This window comes from Mytilus edulis, chromosome 9 (genome assembly GCF_963676685.1).
Source record: "Mytilus edulis chromosome 9, xbMytEdul2.2, whole genome shotgun sequence".
Classification (NCBI taxonomy): domain Eukaryota; kingdom Metazoa; phylum Mollusca; class Bivalvia; order Mytilida; family Mytilidae; genus Mytilus; species Mytilus edulis.
In genome coordinates, this window is record NC_092352.1 from 37,354,242 (window position 1) to 37,378,853 (window position 24,612).

The following is a 24,612-nucleotide window of genomic DNA, read 5'->3' on the forward strand; positions in this document are numbered from 1 at the left end:
AAGGATTGTCTTATCCCAGGAATAGATTACCTTAGCAATATTTGGCACAACCTTTTGGAATTTCGGATCCTCAATGCTCTTCAACTTTGTACTTGTATGACTTTATAAATATTTTGACATGAGTCTTATGTCGACGAAACGCGCGTCTGGCGTACTAAATTATAATCCTGGTACCTTTGATAACTATTTACACCACTGGATCGATGCCACTGCCGGTGGACGTTTCGTCCACGAGGGTATCAACAGCCCAGTAGTCAACACTTCGGTGTTGACATGAATATGAATTATGTGGGCATTTAATAAATTTCCTGTTTACAAAACTTTTGAAAATTTAAAAAAACTAAGGATTTTCTTATCCCAGGCATGGGTTACCTTAGCCATATTTGGCACAACTTTTTGGAATTTCGGATCCTCAATGCTCTTCAATTTTGTACTTGTTTGGCTTCATAAATATTTTGACATGAACTTCACTGATGAGTCTTATGTAGACGAAACGTGCGTCTGGTGTACTAAATTATAATCCTGGTACCTTTGATAACTATTTACACCACTGGGTCGATGACACTGCTGGTGGACGTTTCGTCCCAGGAGGGATCACCAGCCCAGTAGTCAACACTTCGGTGTTGACATGAATATCCATTATGTGGTCATTTTTATAAATTTCCTGTTTACAAAACTTTTGAAATTTTCAAAAAACAAAAGATTTTCTTATCCCAGGCATAGATAACCTTAGCCATATTTGGCACAACTTTCTTGAATTTCGGATCCTCAATGCTCTTCAACTTTGTACTATTTGGCTTTATCAATATTTTGGCATGAACGTCACTGATGAGTCTTATGTAGACGAAACGCGCGTCTGGCGTACTAAATTTTAATCCTGGTACCTTTGATAACTATTTACATCATTGGGTCGATGCCACTGCTGGTGGACGTTTCGTCCACGAGGGTATCACTAACCTAGTAGTCAACACTTCGGTGTTGACATAAATATCAATTATATGGTCATTTTTGTAAATTTCCTGTTTGCAAAACTTTTGAAAATTTCAAAAAACAAAGGATTTTCTTATCCCAGGCAAAGTTTACCTTAGCCATATTTGGCACAACCTTTTGGAATTTCGGATCCTCAATGCTCTTCAACTTTGTACTTGTTTGGCTGTATAAATATTTTGACATGAGCGTCACTGATGAGTCTTATGCCGACGAAACGCGCGTCCGGCGTACTAAATTATAATCCTGGCACCTTTGATAACTATTAACACCACTGGGTCGATGCCACTGCTGGTGGACGTTTCGTCCCCGGGGGTATCACCAGCCCAGTAGTCAACACTTCGGTGTTGACATGAATATCAATTATGTGGGCATTTTTATAAATTTCCTGTTTACAAAACTTTTGAAAATTTATAAAAAAAACAAAGGATTTTCTTATCCCATGAACAGATTACCTTAGCCATATTTGTCACAATTTTTTGGAATTTCTGATCCTCAATGCTCCTCATCTTAATACTTGTTTGGCTTTAAAAAATTTTTGACATGAGCGTCACCGATGAGTCTTATGTAGACGAAACGCGCGTCTGGCGTACTAAATTTTAATCCTGGTACCTTTGATAACTATTTACACCACCGGGTCGATGCCACTGCTGGTGGACGTTTTGCCCCCGGGGTGTCACCAGCCCAGTAGTCAACACTTCGGTGTTGACATGAATATCAATTATGTGGTCATTTTTTTTAACTTTCCTGTTTACAAAACTTTTGAAATTTTCAAAAAACAAAGGTTTTTCTTATCCCAAGCATAGATTACCTAAGCCATACTTGGCACAACTTTTTTCTGAATTTCGTATCCTCAATGCTCTTCAACTTTGTACTTGTTTGGCTTTATAAATATTTTGACATGAGCGTCACTGATGAGTCTTATGTATGACATGAGCGTCACTGATGAGTCTTATGTAGACGAAACGCGCGTCTGACGTACTAAATTATAACCCTGGTACCTTGAATAACTATTTACACCACTGGGTCGATGCCACTGCTGGTGGACGCTTCGTCCCCGGGGGAGGGGGGATCACCATCCCAGTAGTCAACACAGCGGTGTTGACATGAATATCAGTTATGTGGTCATTTTAATAAATTTCCTGTTTACAAAACTTTTGAAAATTTAAAAAAACAAGGGATTTTCTTCTCCCAGGCATAGATTACTTAAGCCATATTTGGCACAACTTTTTGGAATCACGGATCCTCAATGCTCTTCAACTTTGTACTTGTTTGGCTTTATAAATATTTTGACATGAGCGTTACTGATGAGTCTTATGTAGACGAAACGCGCGTCTGGCGTTCTAAATTATAATCCTTGTGCCTTTGATAACTATTTACACCACTGGGTCGATGCCACTGCTGGTGGACGTTTCGTCCACGAGGGTATCACCAGCCCAGTAGTCAACACTTTGTAGTTGACATAAAGATCAATTATGTGGTCATTTTTATAAATTTCCTGTTTACATAACTTTTGAAAATTTAAAAAAACAAAGGATTTTCTTATCCCAGGCATCGATTACTTTAGCCATATTTGGCACATCTCTTTTTGCATTTCATATCCTCAATGCTCTTCAACTTTGTACTTGTTTGGCTTTATAAATATTTTGATATGAGCGCCACTGATGAGTCTTATGTAGACGAAACGCGCGTCTGGCGTACTAAATTATAATCCTGGTACCTTTGATAACTATTTACACCACTGGGTCGATGCCACTGCTGGTGGACGTTTCGTCCACGAGGGTATCGACAGCCTAGTAGTCAACACTTCGGTGTTGACATGAATATCAATTATGTGGTCATTTTTATAAATTTCCTGTTTACAAAACTTTTGAAAATTTAAAAAAACAAAGGATTTTCTTATCCCAGGCATAGATTACCTTAGCCATATTTGGAACAACTTTTTGGAATTTCGGATCCTCAATGATCTTCAACTTTGTACTTGTTTGGCTTTATTAATATTTTGACATGAGCGCCACTGATGAGTCTTATGTAGACGAAACGCGCGTCTGGCATACTAAATTATAATCATGGTACCTTTGATAACTATTCAATCGTTACCTGTTTTTTTGATAAATCAAGTTTTTTCTTCTTTTATTATGATTTATTTACCTATTGGTTGGATATACCAAGTCAAGCTCCTTTGTTTTTGACGTTTTTAACGTAATCCTTATGGGAGGTTTATGTGACATTCGACAATTCGATTCAAAAATTTCCAATACTCTTGTTTCCAAGAGTGGATTATTATATAGTGTTATTAACTGGCTTTTTCTGTATTGGCAATGGTATAGATTCAAGGTTGGCTGTATTGGGTTTTGACATCTTCTCATGTCGTAAACACAGATTAAGACTACCGTTCTCTTCGAAACATTTCTGATCCAAGTCAAGATAAGTTATTTCCAAAAATCAAGTTTGTTAGTAAAGACGTGTTTGTTTCGTTTGTTCTTTCTAAAAGATCTGTACATGATATTAAATGTGTAAATATGTATAATCCTTATATGCCATATTAACAAAAGCGACCTAAAAAAATACATCCGAATTTTACTCAGGTTAAATTTACTGAAGGAGTTGTTATGCTGTATTTCTTAATTTATCAAAGGAGAATTTTGAAAATGCATGTTATAAAAATTGTCAATACCGTACAACCCACACTACACTAATGGTACTTTGATGTTTTCGACTAACGCATGCAGCCTTACCCTATGTGGATTAAGGTGCTTCGGAATGGTAAATTATAAAAGACATTGGCTACGACATATGGACTACATCTGTTAATTTTTTTTTACAAATATTCCTTAGCGGTCATCTAAGTCATAATGATATAAGTAAATCATTCGACTGGCAGACATGTATTTTACAGTTCTTGTAATATCTTTGAAATTTGTATCACGCTATAAATGAAATAATGTTAAGAGTCGCAAGATCTCCGTATGCAGCTGCTAGAATTTTTCTTGTAAACAAAAGTGCAATGGAAATTTAAATGCTTAGTGTATTCTATAAATAGAAAGCGGTCCCAAGGAGCAATATAACGCCATTCTGTGTTTGGTAACTAAATCATGATAATGTTTGTATCAACTCACTATCAATGAAGTCATTTAAGGACGCATTTATTTTGATATATGACTTCATCTATACCGTCTGTTTGGCTTTTTTTTTATAGTAATTCCAGTTATCTTTTCACTAATTTTTATTACGTTTGTGCTGCATATTTGATTTTCCATAAAATGTGGTGTGGCCCCTTGATCTAGATAAAACGTTTATATATGAACATGCATGCCTTTGTATTCAGGTATTATTTTTTTAACTTTTAGCTGGCGATATGTTAAAAGACGACAACAAGCGTCAGCAAATATCAGACAACGAAAAAGTTATAGGTAAGCCACAGATAAACAAAATATATAATACTTTACTACATAATTTTCCTGTAAACTAAAACTGCAACATGTATTGATTTTATACGTTCATATTCAACCCAGAAAAGCTACAACTAGCAGCCAAAAAATATAAAACATTATCTGTCAGCTGCAATGAAAAGGGGAATTATTAAGAAACAACGCGATGCTCGTCATAAAAAGCGCATGTAAGATACCAGTCGGCTAATGGTATGCCAAATACGTGTTTCGACATTAGGGCATTCGAAGCCAAACAGTTGACAAGGTTAAATCAAATGTGAAAAGTATTGTCAAATAAACATTGTCAAGGGGTAATAATTCGTGATAACTAGAAGAGTAATGGTCGTATCACTTCTAACACTTGTGTTGTTCACCATGTAGCAACTCATTTATACACTTCTTTATGAATTATAATAATGAACGTGATCTTTATTTTTCAGTACATGTAGATATAGTTCCAAATTTTTAGGTTCGAGCGTTCCGGATGAAAGGAATTTTGTTAACGGATTCGTACGCTCGAAATTTATATTTTCAGACATTGCAAATTCCATATTTCAATTCTTACATTATATTGCTTGAAACCATCCATTTGGAAACCTCAACAGACATAAAATGATATTTATGGTATAAGATTTAGCAATGATAGTTTACCGACGATTTTATCTGAAAGATATATAAAAAAAAAAGAACTAAGATGTGTATCAAACAAATCGTATGTACCACAAAAAGGTGCATATGCGTCGGCGGGGTATGAATATACTGATATGCATCCATGCATAAAAATTCATTAAAGATAAATGACTTGCAATTGGTACGTCAGAAGAGCGTTTCATCTACTTAAAAACTCTCAGTAGCGCTCAAAACAAAACAATTGAAAGGTCAAAGCAAAAACGAAGATAAAGATCATTGTAACCAAACTGACTTAAATGATGAAGTTTAAAAGCACAAGAATTAAAACTTTTCACCAGATGCAAAAAACGTGGATGTTTATATTTATCATATCAACTTCGAAATATACAATAGTAAAGGTAAAAGAAAGTTGAAGATACTAAAGGACTTTCAAACTCAAAAACTAATTTTAGATACAAATTGACATCGATGTTCCATAACACGAAAAGTTTATCGTATGTACAGGTAGAAAAACCAATCAACAGTCAATAAAACACAACAAAGAAAACCGAAGACTAAGCAAAAAAAAAAAAACTCTCTAAAAACTCCGGTTAGATATCAGATAAAATTAGAGAGGTCAGTATTTTTTAGTCCATACGTTGTATCCGTCATGTTGCAAGAAATTGCAATGGAGATATAAAGGAATAAACGGTAAGGGAATTAAAAGAAACTTTTTACTACAAGTGTTTATACTGTAACTATATATCTTTCCAGGTTTGACAGTTGGAGCATCTGTTTCTGCTGCAATTATTGTCATTTTACTGATTTGTCTTCTTTTAGTTTTAAGAAGAAGGTAAATATTTGTTATATGTTTTGTTTCGTACTACAATGACTTCAATATTGTTCGTTATTTTATTTTGATGTTCGAGGTCATAAAAGTTCCCAAGTAAATACCTTCAGCTAAGTTATAAATAAGTTCATCAGTAATGTTTAAAATCAAACATCTTAATGCCGAACTGACACTGCATGTATGCATGCAAAAGTCGAATTTGAGATTGATGTACATGCCTGCATGAAGACGAGAGACTTATTGAAATACACTTATTTCTGATTTAGTTTGTAGCCTCAATGTGTTTTCTCTCATTGATTTCGGACTTTTGAACAATGGAGAACTACTGTTGTTTTTCTAGTCATCGCTCTTTGTCCAAAATTAAACATGCATAGCCGAACCGCACAAATTCCAATCCAAAGTATGTGGTTGAATTCGCATCATATAAACCAATAATTTTCCGTAAATAGCAAGATCACTAAATCCAAATGACAGATGCCCTGACGTTACCTGCTTACCTATCAGTTTTACACATTGTAATAGTTGATTTAATAATTTAAGACCTATATCTTTCATCCAATAATCTCCTAAAAATGTGTGTCATTTACAATTACTTCCCTGAAAGGCAAACTTTTAACTCATGTTTATGCTCAACCTTTTCTTATACCATCCGTACACACTAGCGGACGAGGATACATGCGTTACAAATAAATAAACAGATGTATGTATTGTATCCACATGGAACTTGATATAACTTCAGGTATCCACGTTAGTTCGTTTTGGTGTCGGTTGTTTATGTTTTATAAGATAGTTGACTTTCTATTTCCTTTTGATTTTGTTTGATTCCTCATATCTAAATCAAAAGTCAGTTGGTGGTTATCTTTTAAAACAGTTTATTATGTATATTCTTATAATGAAACTTTTGAAATTATTTATCAATAACATTATAAAACTATGTACATTAAAAAAGGAAAATTCTCAAGGAAACTGCTAACACCAAATGCTCAACTAATAAACCAACAAAATGACTGAACATCCTGTAATTCAATGGTTGTCGTTTGTTTATGTGTTACACATTTGTTTTTCGTTAATTTGTTTACATAAATAATGCCGTTAGTTTTCTCGTTTGAATTGTTTTCCATCATCTTTTTGGGACCTTTTATAGCTGACTATGCGGAATGGGCTTTGCTCATTGTTGAAGGCATACGGTGACCTATAGTTGTGAATGTCTGTGTCAGTTTGGTCTTTTGTGGATATTTGTCTCATTTGCAATCATACCACATCTTCTTTTTATATGAACACACTGTTATTTTCCTACCTGTTTCCGGGCATTTTCCCAAAATAATATTGGCTGAAGTTTTATCAAAGTTCTTGTAGCAAACTTATCTAGAAATTAATGAAATAAAAATGGAAAATTATTAGACAGCAGCCGAAACGTGGCTAGAAATACCTATCTTACGGTGACATGTGTATGGCATTCGCTAGTCGGCAAATACCCTTCTAGGTACAGTTTGGAGTACAAATAATTGTTTTACCAAATATAATCAATTTACGAAATAAATTGTAAGCTTGGTGTCTTTGATAACTATTAAAACCACTGGGTCGATGCCACTGCTGGTGGACGTTTCGTTCTCGAGGGTATCACCAGCCCAGTAGTCAGCACTTCGGTGTTGACATTAATATCAATTTATAAATTTTCTGTTTGCAAAAGTTTGAGTTATTCGAAATACTTAATATTTTCTTATCCCAGGCATATATTACCTAAGCCGTAGTTAGCACAACTTTTTTGGAGTTTTAGGTCCTTAATGGTCTTACTTAATATTGTTTGGCTTTTTAACTATTTTGAACTGAACGTCACCGACGAGTCTCATGTAGACGAAGCACGCTTCGGAGTTATAAATTATGAGCCTAGTACCTTTACATTTGTATTAACTATTATCAAATATTCGGTAGAAACCAACATAAGTCAATTTAGGAATACGATACACCAAATAAAAGATAACCATCATTCGTTGAAATCCCTCGTAATATTTCGAACAACTCTAGACTACCTTCGTTATACAAATGTAAACAAATTGTAAGACTAACTAATATATGGTCATAATAAAAACAAACAAATAGTAAGTTTGAATTTTGGCAATTTTTTGTCATGGATTTATTAGGACAGTTCAACTATGTATCACCTGGCCAACGAATTTGCATTCATCGACAATTTCTCATTAATGTCCAAGATCAAAAACGTTGAAGGGCAACCATCAAATGTTTTCTCCAAATGGTTTCTGGGCTACCAGACACCAACTGTGATAAATTCAACCCTCAGTTAAAATATGTATTCAGGAAACATTCTGTCCAGTCCATGACGCTTATTGTGACCATATCTCAAAATATACAACAAACAGCAGAAAAATATTCTCAAGGGTGGGATAGGGTGTTTTTTGTGTTTCTTCCGAGTTCAAATCACGCAAAGTATGCAATTTTATACCAAATTTTATACCAAATAAAAGCGGAAAAACCGCTTATAAAAAATGTAGGTTAACAAAAGATGCTTTAGTCCGTCAAAATTAAAAGAAAAGAAAACTTTAGCAATCGATACTCTCAATTTACTAAATTTATTTAATGCTTAATGAATAAATCTTAATTATTGAATTTTCAAATTGTATATTTTTTTTCTCTCTATTATAAAACAGCATTGTGTTAGTAGTAATCTTTAAACAATATTTACAGTACACAGTATTGAAAAATAGCATACACAATTTACTATTTCACTTAATCATTATGAACATATCCCTTAAACCGCACTGAAAAGGTAGCCAAACATGGATTGTGGTATATGCTTGTCTACAGGCATACTATTAACTGTTTCGGGTGTTACTCTTTGTCCTCTATTGGTATTCCCCATAATGCTACATTTTGTTAAAATTTGTTTTATAAAGACAGATTATTCTGCATGATATGACATACAGATAACTCACGAAATTCATTTAAAAAACTATCAGAAAATTAAGAAGTTTGTCATTTTAAAATGTATGGTTTCAGATCTATAGAACGGAAATTAGCAAAAAAGAACCAAACCGTACAGAACTCCGGAGATGGAAATGATTACACTGGACGTCAGAATATTGCCTTACCGATGCAAGAAGATTTTTCAGAATACAATGAATTGGCCATGCGTCGTGATAGTCATCAATATGGAGATTTAACATCTGTAGGAACAAAACTAAACGAGACAACCTATGATTATATTGACCATCATAAACACAAACAAGAAACAGATAATTGTAAAATTGATCAGATAAACTCTATAAAGGTTCCAGGTAATGAATTGATTCATGATTATTCAGTTCTAGACCCAAATGAGAAAACATCAAATACAATTAAGGTTATGTCAAATAATGGAAGGGATGGCGACACATATGCAGTTCTCGATCCTGATGAATCCACTACCCTATGTTCTGGAGCCGACAACTCTGATCGATTAGATAAACCGTTGTGTGAATCGAACAATGCGCACACAAAAGAATCAACAGGTTCTCATACTAAGGATGAAGCCTATGCAGTTCTTGACCCTAATATTACAGGCTTTGACAGGACTGAAAACGTTGCAAAAAATGAGTCAGCTGAAACTTATACAGTACTCGATCCCAGTATTACTGGATTTAATCGTTCTGATCTTACCCATGGGCCCGGAGATATGACGATGGATCATGTCAACAAAAAAAGTTTAATTCAGCCATATAAAGAGGATGGGACTGATTACGAGTTTGCTAAACCTATTGATGATAATTTGTCCTCAAAGTCATATTTACCAAGTAACAGAGATCGTACAAATAGTGGAGAAAGCTATGGTACTTATCAAACTGGCAATACTCGTCCACTTCAGGACATCCATCAACAGAATTCTGAGGAAAATGTTTACAACCGCACTGTTGATGATGTATATGATTCGGCAGCTCATCAAAGATTGCCAACTTCTCGGGATGATACATACGATCATTTCTCTGGACAGAAGATAAATGATTGTGGAAAACCCTAAAAAGGCCAACCGTTGATAAAAGATAACTTGGATATGCAAATCTGAAACCTTTATGTATTAAAATATTTCAAAAGTAAATATCTACATTATTAACTTGTATAATAAACACTTTTATATTACATACATTTTCATCACATATGAGTCAAATCATTATTTTTATCTCATCCTAAAGTTTCATCGCCTCTGTACAAATCTTTCTGATATTGCATGCAATAATTATTTAGGCATATTTAAGTCGTATATATGATTGTAAACTAACATTTTATAAAACTAATAGTTCATTGTAATCAATCATCAATAAATGCTTAATTTTCAAAGTTTCGTTTTAAGTTATTTTATAAACAAACATCTGTAGAATCTGAGTATCACACGCACAAGCTAGCACACGCCCCGTCAATCACGTAGTTGAAGACCGTGTCTTTAACCTTTAATGGTTTACTTTTATACAGTGTGACTTGGATGAAGAGTTGTGCACTCAAACCACATCTTCTTTCATCTTAATAAACAAAACATTGCACACAGAACTAAAATAAAAGTAATAGACTTTCCCATTGAAATTCGCCAAAATGGCAAAAGGAGACAAATAATCACCAACACACACAAATAAAGGCAAACGTAGTATACCGCTGTTCGAAATTCATAAATCGATTGAGCAAAAACAAATCCGGGTTACATACTCAACCTGAGGAAAACGCATCAAATAGAAGAGAAGAGCTATGACACAACAGAAACATAACATTAAAAGAGGGACGAAAGATACCAAATGGACAGTCAAACTCATAAATCTAAAATAGACTGACAACGCCATTGCTAAAAAAGAAAAAGACAAACAGACAAATAAAAGTACTCTTGACACAACAAAGAAAACTAAAGAATTAACAACACGTACCCCATAAAAACTAGGGGTGATCTCAGGTGCTCCGGAAGTGTAAGCAAATCCTGCTCCACATGTGGCACCCGTCGTGTTGCTTATGTGATAACAAATCCGGTAAATAGTCTAATTTGGTAGGTCACATTCATGAAAGAGAAGGGGATTATAGTTACGACGTAAGGAACATATCCGATATCATTTGTGAAACGGTTATTCCATAACGGTCAACCAACTCGTGATGGCGTCCGTAAAATTTACGAAGGGATGATTTCAACTTCACCATTTGGAACTCTTGGTTTAATAGCTTCCTAGTGAGCAGCAACCCTCTATCAAGAAAATTATGAAAGGAAATGCAAGCATGGGAATATCGTATCAATTTGGAGATATATACCTCGTATGCAGGTGCTTCAGGAATGTTGCTACTCAGAAATGGAAAGTTCACAATTGGAAAGCTGAAATCATCTCTTTTTTCGTAAAGTTTTGTTTTCAACCGATCCTCGTTGTCAATTTCTAGATGTAAGCCAATGAGGCCGAATTTAATGCAACTTTTGCATCCTTTATCTCTAGTTCGATAGGATAGATGCGTTCCACATACTCATCAAATTTTGAATTATTTAGTGGAAGAACATCATCTATATAGCGGAAAGTAGAGTTAAAAGATATTGCTAACTTCTTGTCTTTCTTCCTAAGAAGATCCTGCATGAAGTAAGCCTCATGATGATAAAGAAACAAGTCGGCAAGTTTAGGGGCACGGTTTGTTCCCATTGGAATGCCGACAGTCTGTTGAAAAAACACCACCTCCGTACGTTACAAATGTGTTATCAATCAAGAAATTTAGCATCTTGGTAATATCAATTTCAGAGATTTTTTTGTTTGAATCAGAGTGATCCTTTACAAAGTAGGATTTACCCCTCCCTAAGACAAGATACTTTGTATCTAACTTGGCCATTCTTTTTTATGAAGCAAAGCAATACCAATACTTTCAATTTGTCTTTTAGTTTGGAATGTGGAATACTTGTGTAAAGAGTAGAAAAGTCAAATATTTTAATAGTGCTACAAGATGAAAGAGAGTTGAATTGTATGTACTCTAAAAGATCTTTTGATTTTTTTAAGTATCCACATCTGATTCACTCCACCTCTAGAATAGACAGTTTCACAATAACTTTGAAACCCGTCTTTGATTGCTGATAAAATAGATGTTTATAATGTAGAAAGAGGTTTCGTGGAGCACTTGGAAGACCCAGCAATATACCGTTGTTTACACTTATGTAGTTTAGGTATCCAATACAGTGATGGAAAATCCAGTTCTACATCCTTTGTTGCAACTCCAAAGGAACATAGAACAGACTTATGGTAATCGAGCATTTCTTTTTTTGGTAAGTATCGTGAGGGTTTATATAAAAAAGAAGATGTGGTATGATTGCCAATGACTGGCAATGAGACAACTACCCACAAAAGACACTGTACGGCCTTCAACAATGAGCAAAGCCCATACCGCATATAGTAAGCTATAAAAGGCTCCGATGAGATCATATAAAACAATTCAAACGAGAAAACTAACGGCCTTATTTATGTAAAAAAATGAATGAAAAACAAATACATAAACAAACGAAAACCACTCAATTACAGGCCTCGACTTGGAACAGGCACATACATAAATATTCCTTCCTTCTCGTGCTTAGCCCATGGCCTTGCATAATCCTTGACTGAATTAATCAAAATTTTAAATTCGTATTTCCAATTGAATAAGGCTCACGATATTTCGGACCTTTCGATAACACATTTCGTAGAGAAGTGATATTAACAATGTTGAGGTCACCGGTAATAACGTGGCCAGCAGGATTATATGTGAATTGTGCAATCAGGAGGTTTAGACTTGAAGTCGTCAATATCGAGATCCTGCAAGACGTGTTTGTAATTGAAAATTTCAGTTGCAATAGGTTTGGTATAGGTATAAGAAATGATGGTTACAGACTGGTATATATATATAAGAGGTATTTTTGATTGAACTAATTGATAATGCAGGATATTGCATAAGTTAACGCCATCGAAACCTTTGTTGGCAAAGGAAAGATTAAGTAAAGATCTTTTCTCTTTTTCATCTTTTCCAATGCGGACTGGCTTGAAAAGTTTGTGACTTGTAATATCCGAAACTATAGCTTCGAGTTTGTATTGATTTGAACAGAGAATGAAGTTTTGAAAGGGGTAATGGATAAAATTTCGTGCGAAAGTGATGAATACCTAACGGCTTTTGTATAAATGGCAGCAAGTCATTGATAGAGACATCATGCAGAGAAGACGATATATAATGACGATGACTATGACTGCTGAGGAGTCGAGTTGAAAGTATTCATCCCATTCACCGAGTTACACGAAGAATTAGATAGAATACCAATAAGTACCATCAATTTGACACAGTCCCAAATGTCTAATCCAGTAGTCCTATTTTGTCTACACAGAGTCGTAGAAAGATGAGGATATATATATATATATATAAATCTGTTGTAGGGTTGTCACTGACTCAGACGTACTTATGAATATAATTATTTTCTGTGACTGTATCTTACATTAATTTGTAGGATCCTTTACTATAGATAATTTAGCTGATCTGTAACAATAACATCTTCATGCCTTATATATCATGTACTGTAGTACGCCGCTAGATAAAAACTGACGTGGAAAGGTAACACATGCCCACCAAAAGCTCTTTTTTTGAGAGCCCAGGTGGTCGTGTGGTCTAGCGGGACGGCTGCAGTGCAGGCGATTTGGTGTCACGATATCACAGTAGCATGGGTTCGCCATCATTGATGGCGATCCGATGGATACATCTGTTGTAGGGTTGTCACTGACTCAGACGTACTTATGTATATATATAAATACTAGAACACACCCGCGAAATCGCGGGCATTCAGAGCGTAGTTTAAAGTATGTAAAGTGTTGTTGGAAGAATTTTGTAAATAATTGAATGACTGGAGAATTTCAGCAAAGGTATCATAAGTCATAGGTTATTGAGGACAGGAAAATGCTTTTTTTTATCGCGCTTATCTGTTTATTATGAACATTCATTACTATATCAATATATTGTGTTTACTTTCAATTCTAGGTTTACTAATCGATCCATAGTGACTGCCGTGGATAGTAAAATTGAAAATGATAGCAGATAGAATTATGAAAATACACTTTATTCTTTGTATATGTATGTTCAAAGTATACAGAAAAACGCAAACCGGAAGTCTAATCTGACTTAAAATTTCGTCCAATGACGGGACAATATCCGGATGCCTTTTTTCTCGTTTTTCTCCCAAAATAACTCAATCTGAATAATCATATGAATGGATGACAAATGGCACTATGCACTGAACCTATAGGAAACAGAGGCGTGTTGATTAATTTATTGTGGAAAGAAGAGAAGCGACACCCAAAATGAGGTCTTCTCGTTTAATAATATAGATATTATCTATCTGATTTTAGTTTTAAACAACGCTCAAAGAAACTCGGTAAGAATGTGAAAAAACAAACAATGCTCATTGTTGAAGGCCGTACGGGGACCTTTAGTTGTTAATGTTTGTGTCGTTTTGGTCTTTTGTGGATAGTTGTCTCATTGGCAATTATACCACATCTTCTTTTTTATAAGTCCAGTCAATCTAGTATTAATTTGACCCTAACCTTAGAGTAATTTCAAAAGAAGATTTTGAAGTTTCTATCTTCACCATTATATCCCAAATATACACAGAAAAAAGTCCCATAAAATCTAAATTCAGGAAAACTAAAAAATCGTGATTTTAAAATTCCTATGTAGATTTGCATTGAGAAGGGAAATAAATCTGTAAAAAAGGGCAGACAAATCAATAAAAAAATGATTCAAAAGTAAAACTTTACTGCTTCTATTCAAAACAATGTATTGATTCTTGATATTTTAGCCTTCTTTAGAGTATAAAAAAACAACTCTGCATATGTTTTCATATCTTTTATCAATCTACAACCTATATTTCTATACCTTATTAGTAACCATTTATTAGATTTTTCATCATGTAAAAGTAAAGAATCTCAAATTGAATAAAAATAAATAAGCATTTTGTGGTTAAAAGTTTCTTTATACAATGTATATGCTTAACAAATAAAATTTACAGATATAAGCATTCTTTCGGACCGTGAGAAAATATCAGTACAGGATACTGAAGAATAATTTGTTATAACACTTTTAAATATGCCATTTTAATGTATATCAAGCGGATGATAAATTTTCATTTTCTATCTGGTGGATAATTGTATCATTGGCAATCAAAGAAAATCTCCTTCTATATTGTTGCATTATATTGTAGTCTTTCGAACGGCATTATATCGATGTAGATTTTACTATAATAATATCTTTGCTATCAGTTCATAGAGTCATGTGTATGTACAGTTATAATAGAGATGAAGGTTCGTTCTGGTTAGTTTTAGAACTTTAAAGTCAAGGTAAGATTTGGTAATACATGATAAAGTCAACTATTCTTACGTGAACCTTACATTTATATCATGTTTTCTATTACATTTTGAATCATGGAATTTTTTTTCGAATAATACCTAAATCGGACAACGGGAACATAAAGTAAATATGAAATTACAGCCGATTGCATTTAGTGTTAAGGCAAAGGTTATATCTTTAGTAAGCTTGCTTATTAGCTGAACCGTTAAGTCATTGTTAGGTCAGGTATACTACCTTGCTTTCGAAGTAGCATAGTCCAACAAACAGATATATTGGTTATCTGTCGAACAAGTCTACTTTTAAAGGAGGTGAGTTTACCTAACCTAATAAAGACTTCGCGGTTCAGCTAGCAAGCAAGCTAACAAAGATATTTCCTTTGCATACACACTCAATGAAATCGGCTGTAACACTGCACAGTACACTATATAAAAAGTAAAATCACAAAAATACTGAACTCAGAGGAAAATCAATTTGGAAAGTCCATAATCACATGGCAAAATCAAAAAACAAAACGCATCAAAAACGAATGGACAATCTCTGAAAACACTGCAAGGGACACGAAAGAAGAATAATAAGAGCACAAATGATACACAATTGTTTATCTAATGAAAAAAAAAACCAGTCAACATCAAGTACTGACATCAGACTCCTTCGAACAAATGACTAGACGTCCATGTAAATTAACGGTAAACAAACAATACAGATTCTTTTCATTGAAGGTTAAAAAATCTAGTAAGCAATTTGGAAAGTTGTTAATTTGAGAACATTTGTATTTGACAAACATAACAAATGATCACTTGTTGTCATAAAATTGACAGAATCTGGTAGTCTATAAAGATCAAGTGTCATACGCCTTTTTTGGGGGGCAATGCAACAAAAATGTGCTGACGTTCGTTATCATTGAAAAAGTGCAAATTATTTGAAGGTGAAACATTTTATCATCTGTTTATTTTCATTCAAACAAACAACATAAAAAAAGATAATAACAATCTACATATCTTATATCGCGTATTATATCAGCTCAATCCATAGAAGGTTGCTGCTTGCAAATGTTGCTATCAACAAGCGTTCTAAGACGTAGTCTAGTAGACGATAACATCCTTGGTTTCACGGATGCAACTAGGAGTCGTTTTGAACGTAACGAAATGTAAATGTGTTACCACTGATATACATATTCCACATACAATAGTATCTTAATAATGTCTTCATATTTGCAGTGGACTACTAGACGAAGGAAGTCTGAGATGTTTTTATTATGTAAGTCATGTTATAAAATAAAAATACAGAGCGTAAAAACAGACAGAAAAAAACAAACATAAAGAAAAAAACATTGATAAACAAAACAATATCAAATAAACATTATCGAACCAAAAACAACTATCAAAATAAACTCATCATAGATAACTGGGGTGGTGTTCTCGAAGCTATCTTAGGATTAGGACGTGTCCTAAGTCTATCTTATGACAAGTATTTGTCCAAAGTCGTGTTCTCGAAGCTTTCTTAACTTATAATATATCTAATTTTTCATCCTAACTTTAGGACACCCAATAAGGTGTCTTAAGAGCATCCAATCTTCATCTTAGTGTAATAAAGTTTGGATTTCGTTTTTTTTCTAATTATTTGACGTGAAAATGAACATGAAATGAAACGCTCCTACGTTTGAAAAATAGGACAATTCCTTAAAAGTAAATGCAAAACAATAATGTCTGGGACTTATTTTAGAAAACATAAAAGATAATACAAAGACACATTAAAACTTATAAAAATGGTTAATGTTGAACTTTGAAACAACACATGAAATTTATTTAGATATAATTTAGAAACTACTGAATGTTCACGAAGGTAGACTGTACGTAGCGTGTAAAACACGATTTTTATACCATTAAGTAATTTATTGTTCAAATATTTTATTTAATTAGTTGTCCATAAATAATTCTGTAGTTAACAATAATAGGATGAATGTCGTAGACAAAAAGCAACTAATGAAAAACTAACAACAACAAAGTGAATGTTACACCAATTTGAAATTTTTAACCATAATTGTACGTTACAGATAAGACCTGTATATGTTCAACTATTTCAGCCCTACACAATAGAATATACATTTACTACAATACCATCCCTCCTGAAGTGGTTAAACAATATTTGCCTTTAAAACAATTATGAAAAATATACTTAATGTGTAAATATGTTTGAAGTTCATATAAATTTATGGGTTATATTAAAATTTGGCAACTTAATTGTTAAAAAACAAAGACCGGTATAAGTTCATTGCTTACAAATATGTTTAAGAAAAAAAGTTGCAGGGTAAAATGCATAGAAAAGGCAGTCAACCTTGCAAATAATTAGCTATTAACACATAATGGCCCGATAATACAGTTATTTCGTAGTGCATTTCTTTTAGACAATAAATTCAAATTAAAAAAATCGCACCTGCTCTTTCTTAAAAAGATTTTTACAGTGTAGTGTACTACCAGTGAGACAAATAATATCAAAGTTATAGAAACTTCTTCCAGTTCTAACTCAAAATATTGCCAATTCTGTATTAAGGGGTGTAAAATTCAATTTGACGGCTTCAGACGTGATAAAATTTGACCTTTTTACACTGGACCAAATCACTACTTAACATAAAGATTCAGCACTCAAATTGTTTTAACATGTAATAACATCCCCCTTCTTAATATTTCGTGCATTTGATATATAAAAAAAAAAAATTAGGAAAGTGTATCAAATAAAACATGCAAGTTATACACTGTTTACACTAGGGACTATATTTGTAAGACAACGAAAACCAAAGGACGATAACTGTGTCCTTGGACAAAATTATGTTTGTTATTTTGTGTGCTCCTACAAATGCATTTATTTACTAAAATAAAGACCTTTTATAAAAGCAAACTGATTGAAAATACACAAAACTTTATCAATACACTTTCTTATGTCTTAATTGTTTTATATATGTAAAAAAAGTCAATTTATCTATTTATATTCTAATAGGTATATGGATGTTCGTGGCCCTTTTTGATACTACATTCGGTAAGTTTTCATATATAATGGGATTATTTCAACTTTGTAATTGTTAACTTTCAATTCTCAGCAGTAACATACTCTCTATTCCATCTTAAAGCGGTAACACGAGTACTTTTAATACGTCTCGCTCGTGCGTGCATGTTCCCAGTATTTTACTATTCATCCACCGTAATGAATATAACTTAAAGGATAGAGCCGATTTCTGTCACATAATTTGCATGTTCAAAAATTCTTTCGATTTTTAAAACAACAATATCACAGCTGATAAATGTAAATTAAATTCCTCAAAATCTGCATATTTAAAAAAAACCCAACAGACGACCTTTCTATCAATTGTAAATATTTTAAAATTTCAGAGCTAAAAACTGCACAGACAATAGATTATAAAAATATTCAGAATGATCCTAGAATGAATAAGAAGAACCAAAATGATATAATTCTAAGAAACTAATCTATGGATATACATATAAACTTGGTCAACACAATATTATTTAGAGTTTGTAAAATTGAGTTTTGAAACGGGGAATATATCAAAGAGAAAATGAGTCGTCCAAATATCCTCAATGCAGCGAAAAAATTACAACACCCGGAGGTGGTCCACTTAATCAAAACTTGTGCTAGTTCAGTAATGAAAATGGTCGTGTACTATACAAATTTCCATATTTTTCAACGACAACCGATTTTGATTAAATAAGTGAAAAACGGTATGGAATGGACTGTCCTAACATAAGATATGTTTTGGACTCTTCTTACGGATTCTAATAAAAGTCTACTGCAGAAGACATACGTATAAGATACACAGATTACCGGGTCAATGCTTATTGTACTACGACGTATTTGTCTAAATTTTATAGGTCTTTCTTGTTTGTTTTGTAAGAACGAGGTAAACATAACAAACTGTTTTGGATCCACAGCAGTATGTGATGATTATTCTGAGGTATGTATTATTAAAACAGATATTCACTTTAAATGATTTATCGCTATTTTGTGCATTTTTCCTTTGATCTTTTGTTGTGATAATTTTCATATCATGCTACTCGCTTGAGATTGGAAATTATCGCTAGAAACAAAGCATGCACGTGGCGTTGCTAACAAAATTGACATGAAATTGACATGAAATTGACAACGTCGTCATATGTAAAATAGCGATAAAAAGATTATTGTTTATCTCAACTCGATTGCCTTTCTTGGTTTCGCCGTCCCGGCTCAAGCGAGAAAATCAATCTCGTTGAAATGATCACCGATAATCTATAAGTATAATACTTGTATATACTTTGCAATCACATCATATACCCATACCAATTCTATATACTTGTATATGTTCATTGTTGTTTGTATTTAATTGCTCATTGGTTAATTCGAAGGGGTCAAATTTGGTTGTATCTATAGCTTTTCTTTGCTACATAATAAAAAATGGGGAAACTCTATTTGAAAATATACAATTTTAACAACATCAATAAAACGAAATTACATTTTTTAATGCAACGAAGAGTAAAAGAAATTCTGAAAGGAATTTGTTTCTTTGAATTGTGATTTATTTTTATTCTATTTCAAACTTTTTGGCTCATTTTTTCTAAAACGAAATCAGTATTAGAAGTTCTGACATAGGTAATTCCCACGAACAATATAACAGACAGACAAAATTTTGAACAGTTACAATAACCATAACAGATCTACAGGTACAGTATGTCAACTTTGTAGAAGTCGTGAAACGACCCCTTATAGGAGTTATAATTTTTACATGACGATTTTTATGTTTTTTTAATTTTTTTTGAGAGAATCTTTTGAGAGTAAAAAAGTTCAACGTTAATATATCTACGAATAAGTCAACACGAACGAACCGTCAATTGAAACTCTTATAGGATGTATTGCCCTTGAAAGACTAGTTTTACTCGTGTTTTAGTTTTATCATGATTGCAAAAACTATTGTTTAAAGCATAAGTGTTCAGCAATTGCATAGTTTAATTTTCAAATAACATTAGTAAGTTATTATACCAAAATTGACAGTTTAGTATACTATGTCTGTCTTTTTGAGTTATTCTCCGTTTTGTTTGCATTTTTTGTCAAAAACTATAAAATGCTGAAGGATAGAATACATAAAGGTGTATTCCCAATAAAAGATATTTTTTCTCGAAAAATTTGACTGACAGAAACAAACGTTTTTCTAAGCTTTAGAAGGTAAAAACGATCATCTGTACAGTCAAGATCTTCCAGAAAACGCCACAAAATAAAATCTACAAATAGGCAAAAATAACTGATTGCATAAGAGGAGAACAAATATCAAAATGCCACATGTCTAAGTGCGAGATTCCGTCTGTTTAGAGACACTTGTTATAAAATCGACACGATTATTTATCTGTCATCTTACACTTACAATTTCCATGAAAATATACCACAAGATAATTAAATCTGACTTTTGAATATTAGGAATTATCGCTATTTTGTGCATTTTCTTTTGATCTTTTCTTGTGATAATTTTCATATCATGCTTCTCCCTTGAGATGGAAAAATTATCGCTAGAAACTAAGGAGGCCACGTGGCGTTGCTAACGAAATTGACATAAAATTGACAACGTCGTCATAGGTAAAATAGCGATAAACAGATTATCATTGGTCATCTCAACTCGGTTGCTTTTCTCACTTTCGCTCAAGCGAGAAAATCAATCTCGTTGAGATAACCAACGATAATCTATAACTATTTATATTTTTGCTGAACTAGTACACATTTTTGTTTAAAAAGGCTCTGTTGAAGCCAGCCTCCTGTTGCTGTATTTTCTCGATGTGTTGAATACTAATGTGTGCCATTTGGGCTAGTGTTTGCTCTTTGGTCGGGTTGTTGTCTCTATGACACATTCCCCATTTCTATTCTCAATTTTATATCAATAGGGTAGGCTAATATTTATTTTTAACTCATTAATAATTCTTTATTGGAATTTATATAATAAGTGTCGTGCAACATGAAAGCAGAAAACACTATAAGATATAGTACTGACGAGTTTGGTAATCTGTTCTTGTTTCATACCAGGATTGCTTCCTTGATAGACACGTGAAAGAAGATTTAACAGCCGTTTTTACAGCAGGCTGCAGATCTCAACAGGTAACTAAAGAGAGAGGTTTGTTAACACTTATAAATCTATTTTTTTTTTTAAATATTTGCCTTAAAATCCAAATTGCTGTATCGTAAAATTTCATCTCATAAATGTTCATTTTTAGCTCACCTGGCCAAAGGGCCATAGCTCCGTGGTGTAGTGGTTAGTGCATCGGACTACTAACACAAAGGTTCCTGGTTCGATTCCCGTTTGGGATGAAAATTTCAGGAAATTAATTTTCGGCTCTCCCTTGACACCATTTGGGAGTATGGTCTTGAGGAAACGATGATAGTCCGTCGGAAGGAGAGAGCCATATGTCTTGCATGTTAAAGACACCCTTGTAGATTTCGAAAACGAGTAGGCTAATGCCGCAAAGTGGAAAGGGATTAATATAAGTTGCAAAACTTGTTTCCAAATCCACCATAAATAAATATGTTTAAACAAAGGGCCAACTGAGCTTTTCTCATCACTTGACGTCAGGCGTCCGGCGTCCGTCGTCGTCATCGTCGTCCGTCGTTAACGTTTACAAAAATCTTCTCCTCTAAAACTACTGGGCCAAATTTAACCAAAATGCTAAAAATAGAACATATGGGTAAAATGCAGTTCTTGACTTATAACAAAAAAACCAAAGCATTTAGAGCAAATCTGACATGGGGGTTAAATTGTTTATCAGGTCAAGATCTATCTGCCCTAACATTGTCAGATGAATTGGACAACCCGTTGTTGGGTTGCTGCCCCTGAATTTTAAGGAAATTTTACTGTTTTTGGTTATTATCCTGAATTTTATTATAGATAGAGATAAACTGTAAACAGCAATAATGTTCAGCAGAGTAAGATTTACAAATAAGTCATCACGACTGAAATGGCCCTAAGGAGTTATTGTCCTTTATAGTCAATTTTAACAATTTTCATAAACTTTGTAAAGTAAGATTTACAAGCACATCACCAAAACACAAGTTTGTCAGGAATCCATCTGCTTCCTTTGTTTACTTTAATATTCACATAGACCAAGGTGAGCGACACAGGCTCTTTAGAGCCTCTAGTTACATTTAAACATTCTGTAACTGATAACTATTATTTCATACTTCTTTTAAACTAGATATTGAAATGATTTTAAAATGATACTAATGAGAGTTCTCCATTTTTTATAGTTTATTAGGAAACACTAGAAAAGCACGTTCCACTGGCGAATCTAGAAATTTTATAAGTGGGGTCCCACTGACTGCCTAAGAGGGGACCAGTCACGCTTCAGTGATTCTCTATATAAGCAACCAAATTTTCTTCCCAAAAAGGGGGGTCCGGGCCCCCTGCCCCCCTAAATTCGGCTCTGCGTACACTAATCCTCAATGTTTGTATTTTGTAGATATGCGTTTTAATCGCATATGTTGGCAGAAAAAGAGATTCACTGGTAACCTGTGCGCAATGTTGTCATTCTCCAAGACGTAACCAAAATTCACCACCATGTAATGCATACTTGTGTAACCAAAGTAAGATGTTTTACTTCTTCATATTTTTCATATATTATGACTTAAAAAGTGAACCGCATTAGATGAGAAGTTTAAGTAGTTCAATCATAGCTATTAAATATCCTGTTTACATCTACATGTAGCTTGTGAATTCATTCTCAACTCGTGGCGAGGCAGAGGCGGATCCACCCATTTAAAATAGGGGGCTGAGTCCCAACCCAGGATAAAAGGGGGGGGGGGGTCTAACCATATGTCCCCACTCAAATGCATTCAACCCCTCCCCCTTCTGGATCCGCCACTACGAGGTGCATTCGATCTAAATTTTCAATGATTGCAAGATTTTTCTATAGATTGTAATCTCAGAGAACTACAGCTTGACTCCAATATAAATTGCCCGTAACCAAGAGTGCCAATAGTTATCAAAAGTACCAGGATTATAATTTTATACGCCAGACGCGCGGGATTTAAATCAACAAACAAAGGAACAGTAAAAACAATAAGCATTAGATAGGTCAACATTAAAAAAGTCCCGGATCTTTAATCTTTTCACTTTTAAAAGTTAAAATTTAAACTTAATTAATGTTGGAATTAATTGATTAGAAACAATAATGGTCGGTTTTATTTCACTTTGAAATTTGAAAAATTATTCAAAGTGGTCCTGTCGTTTCATTGTCTAGTCATACATATCTCTCTGGGCCATATCTAGTATGATCATAGATCTACATTCCATTTCGTTTTATTTATAGTTTACTAGAAACGTGTCTACACAAAACCGGGTTTAGTAAAAACAAACAAAATGAATTTGAAATAACAGAATGCAGTGGTTGCAAGGTCAAGACGTATGTTTGAGTAAAAGACACTAAACAATTCATCGACTAGACTTTTGTTAAACAAATATTGTTTAATTGATGTATCTGTTTATTCTTTGAGTAAGTTTTAATCATACTGAATAGCCCATGTTGCTAATAAAGTCCATTGTTGTCTTACAAATCTGAATTTTTAGTATCAGCACTTTGCCATATTTTACAGGTTACAGGACTTTTATGAGAACATTTTTTTGTTAATCTTTCAAGATCTGCGACTGTAAGCCTTATGCAAACTAGGTTGTTTCTAATCATTGGTATGGTCGGGATCTTTAATAGAGAAAAAGAAAACGCAATTTCAAGTGAACAATAAGAAAAATGTATGCTTGTACGAGTAACATGCAAAAATCTGCACAAACTCAATTGCATCTCATTCATCAGTTTGAGCCACATGTCGAAAAATAAAAAACTCGATTGCCAATTTGGCCCTTTTTATGTGAATCATAATAGATAGATCTATTGTTGCTTAAGTCCAGTGGCAAATATAACATTCATTTAGTTTTTGAACCACATATCGACAAATAACAAACTCGATTGATTCTTTTCATGTGAATCATAATAGATAGATCTATTGTTGCTTAAGTCCAGTGGCAAATATAACATTCGTTTTAGGTAAAAATGTCAAACCACTTTGCTAAGTACAAGACCACACATTGAGTTTTTCTTTAAATACTAGTCATATCAGTAAGAAGATATGTCACTCTAACCCGACCCGTGATTCTTATTTTACCAATCAGTCTTTGGTTGTTTAGTTGGAACAGATCTTTAAAATTAGTATGAGGAATAGGAATTACTGTAACAGTTGTAAAAACGTCAATAGACGAGATGTAGGGCGTAAGTTTAATGAAGTTGATGTGCTCTAGTAATCTATAGTGCATTTTGATCCTGTCCACCTATCAAATATGAATAAATATATATATATTACAAAAGAGTAGGTGAC

At 33.5% G+C, this 24,612-nt stretch overlaps 1 protein-coding gene and 1 long non-coding RNA gene across 2 annotated transcripts in view; both read left to right on the top strand.

Annotated features, from left to right (window-relative positions):
• Positions 1–24,612, top strand: part of LOC139489689 (uncharacterized) — a 195,980-nt gene that overhangs the window by 21,846 nt on the left and 149,522 nt on the right. Inside the window, exons 9-10 of the mRNA XM_071276358.1 lie at positions 4,338–4,400; positions 5,802–5,880. Of these exons, the coding sequence (XP_071132459.1) occupies positions 4,338–4,400; positions 5,802–5,880 (142 nt within the window). The remainder of the gene's footprint in view (positions 1–4,337; positions 4,401–5,801; positions 5,881–24,612) is intronic.
• LOC139489691 (uncharacterized) lies at positions 16,400–19,197 on the top strand. The gene is made up of 3 exons (XR_011656219.1): positions 16,400–16,485; positions 18,223–18,261; positions 19,110–19,197. It is a non-coding gene; the product is annotated as an uncharacterized lncRNA (long non-coding RNA).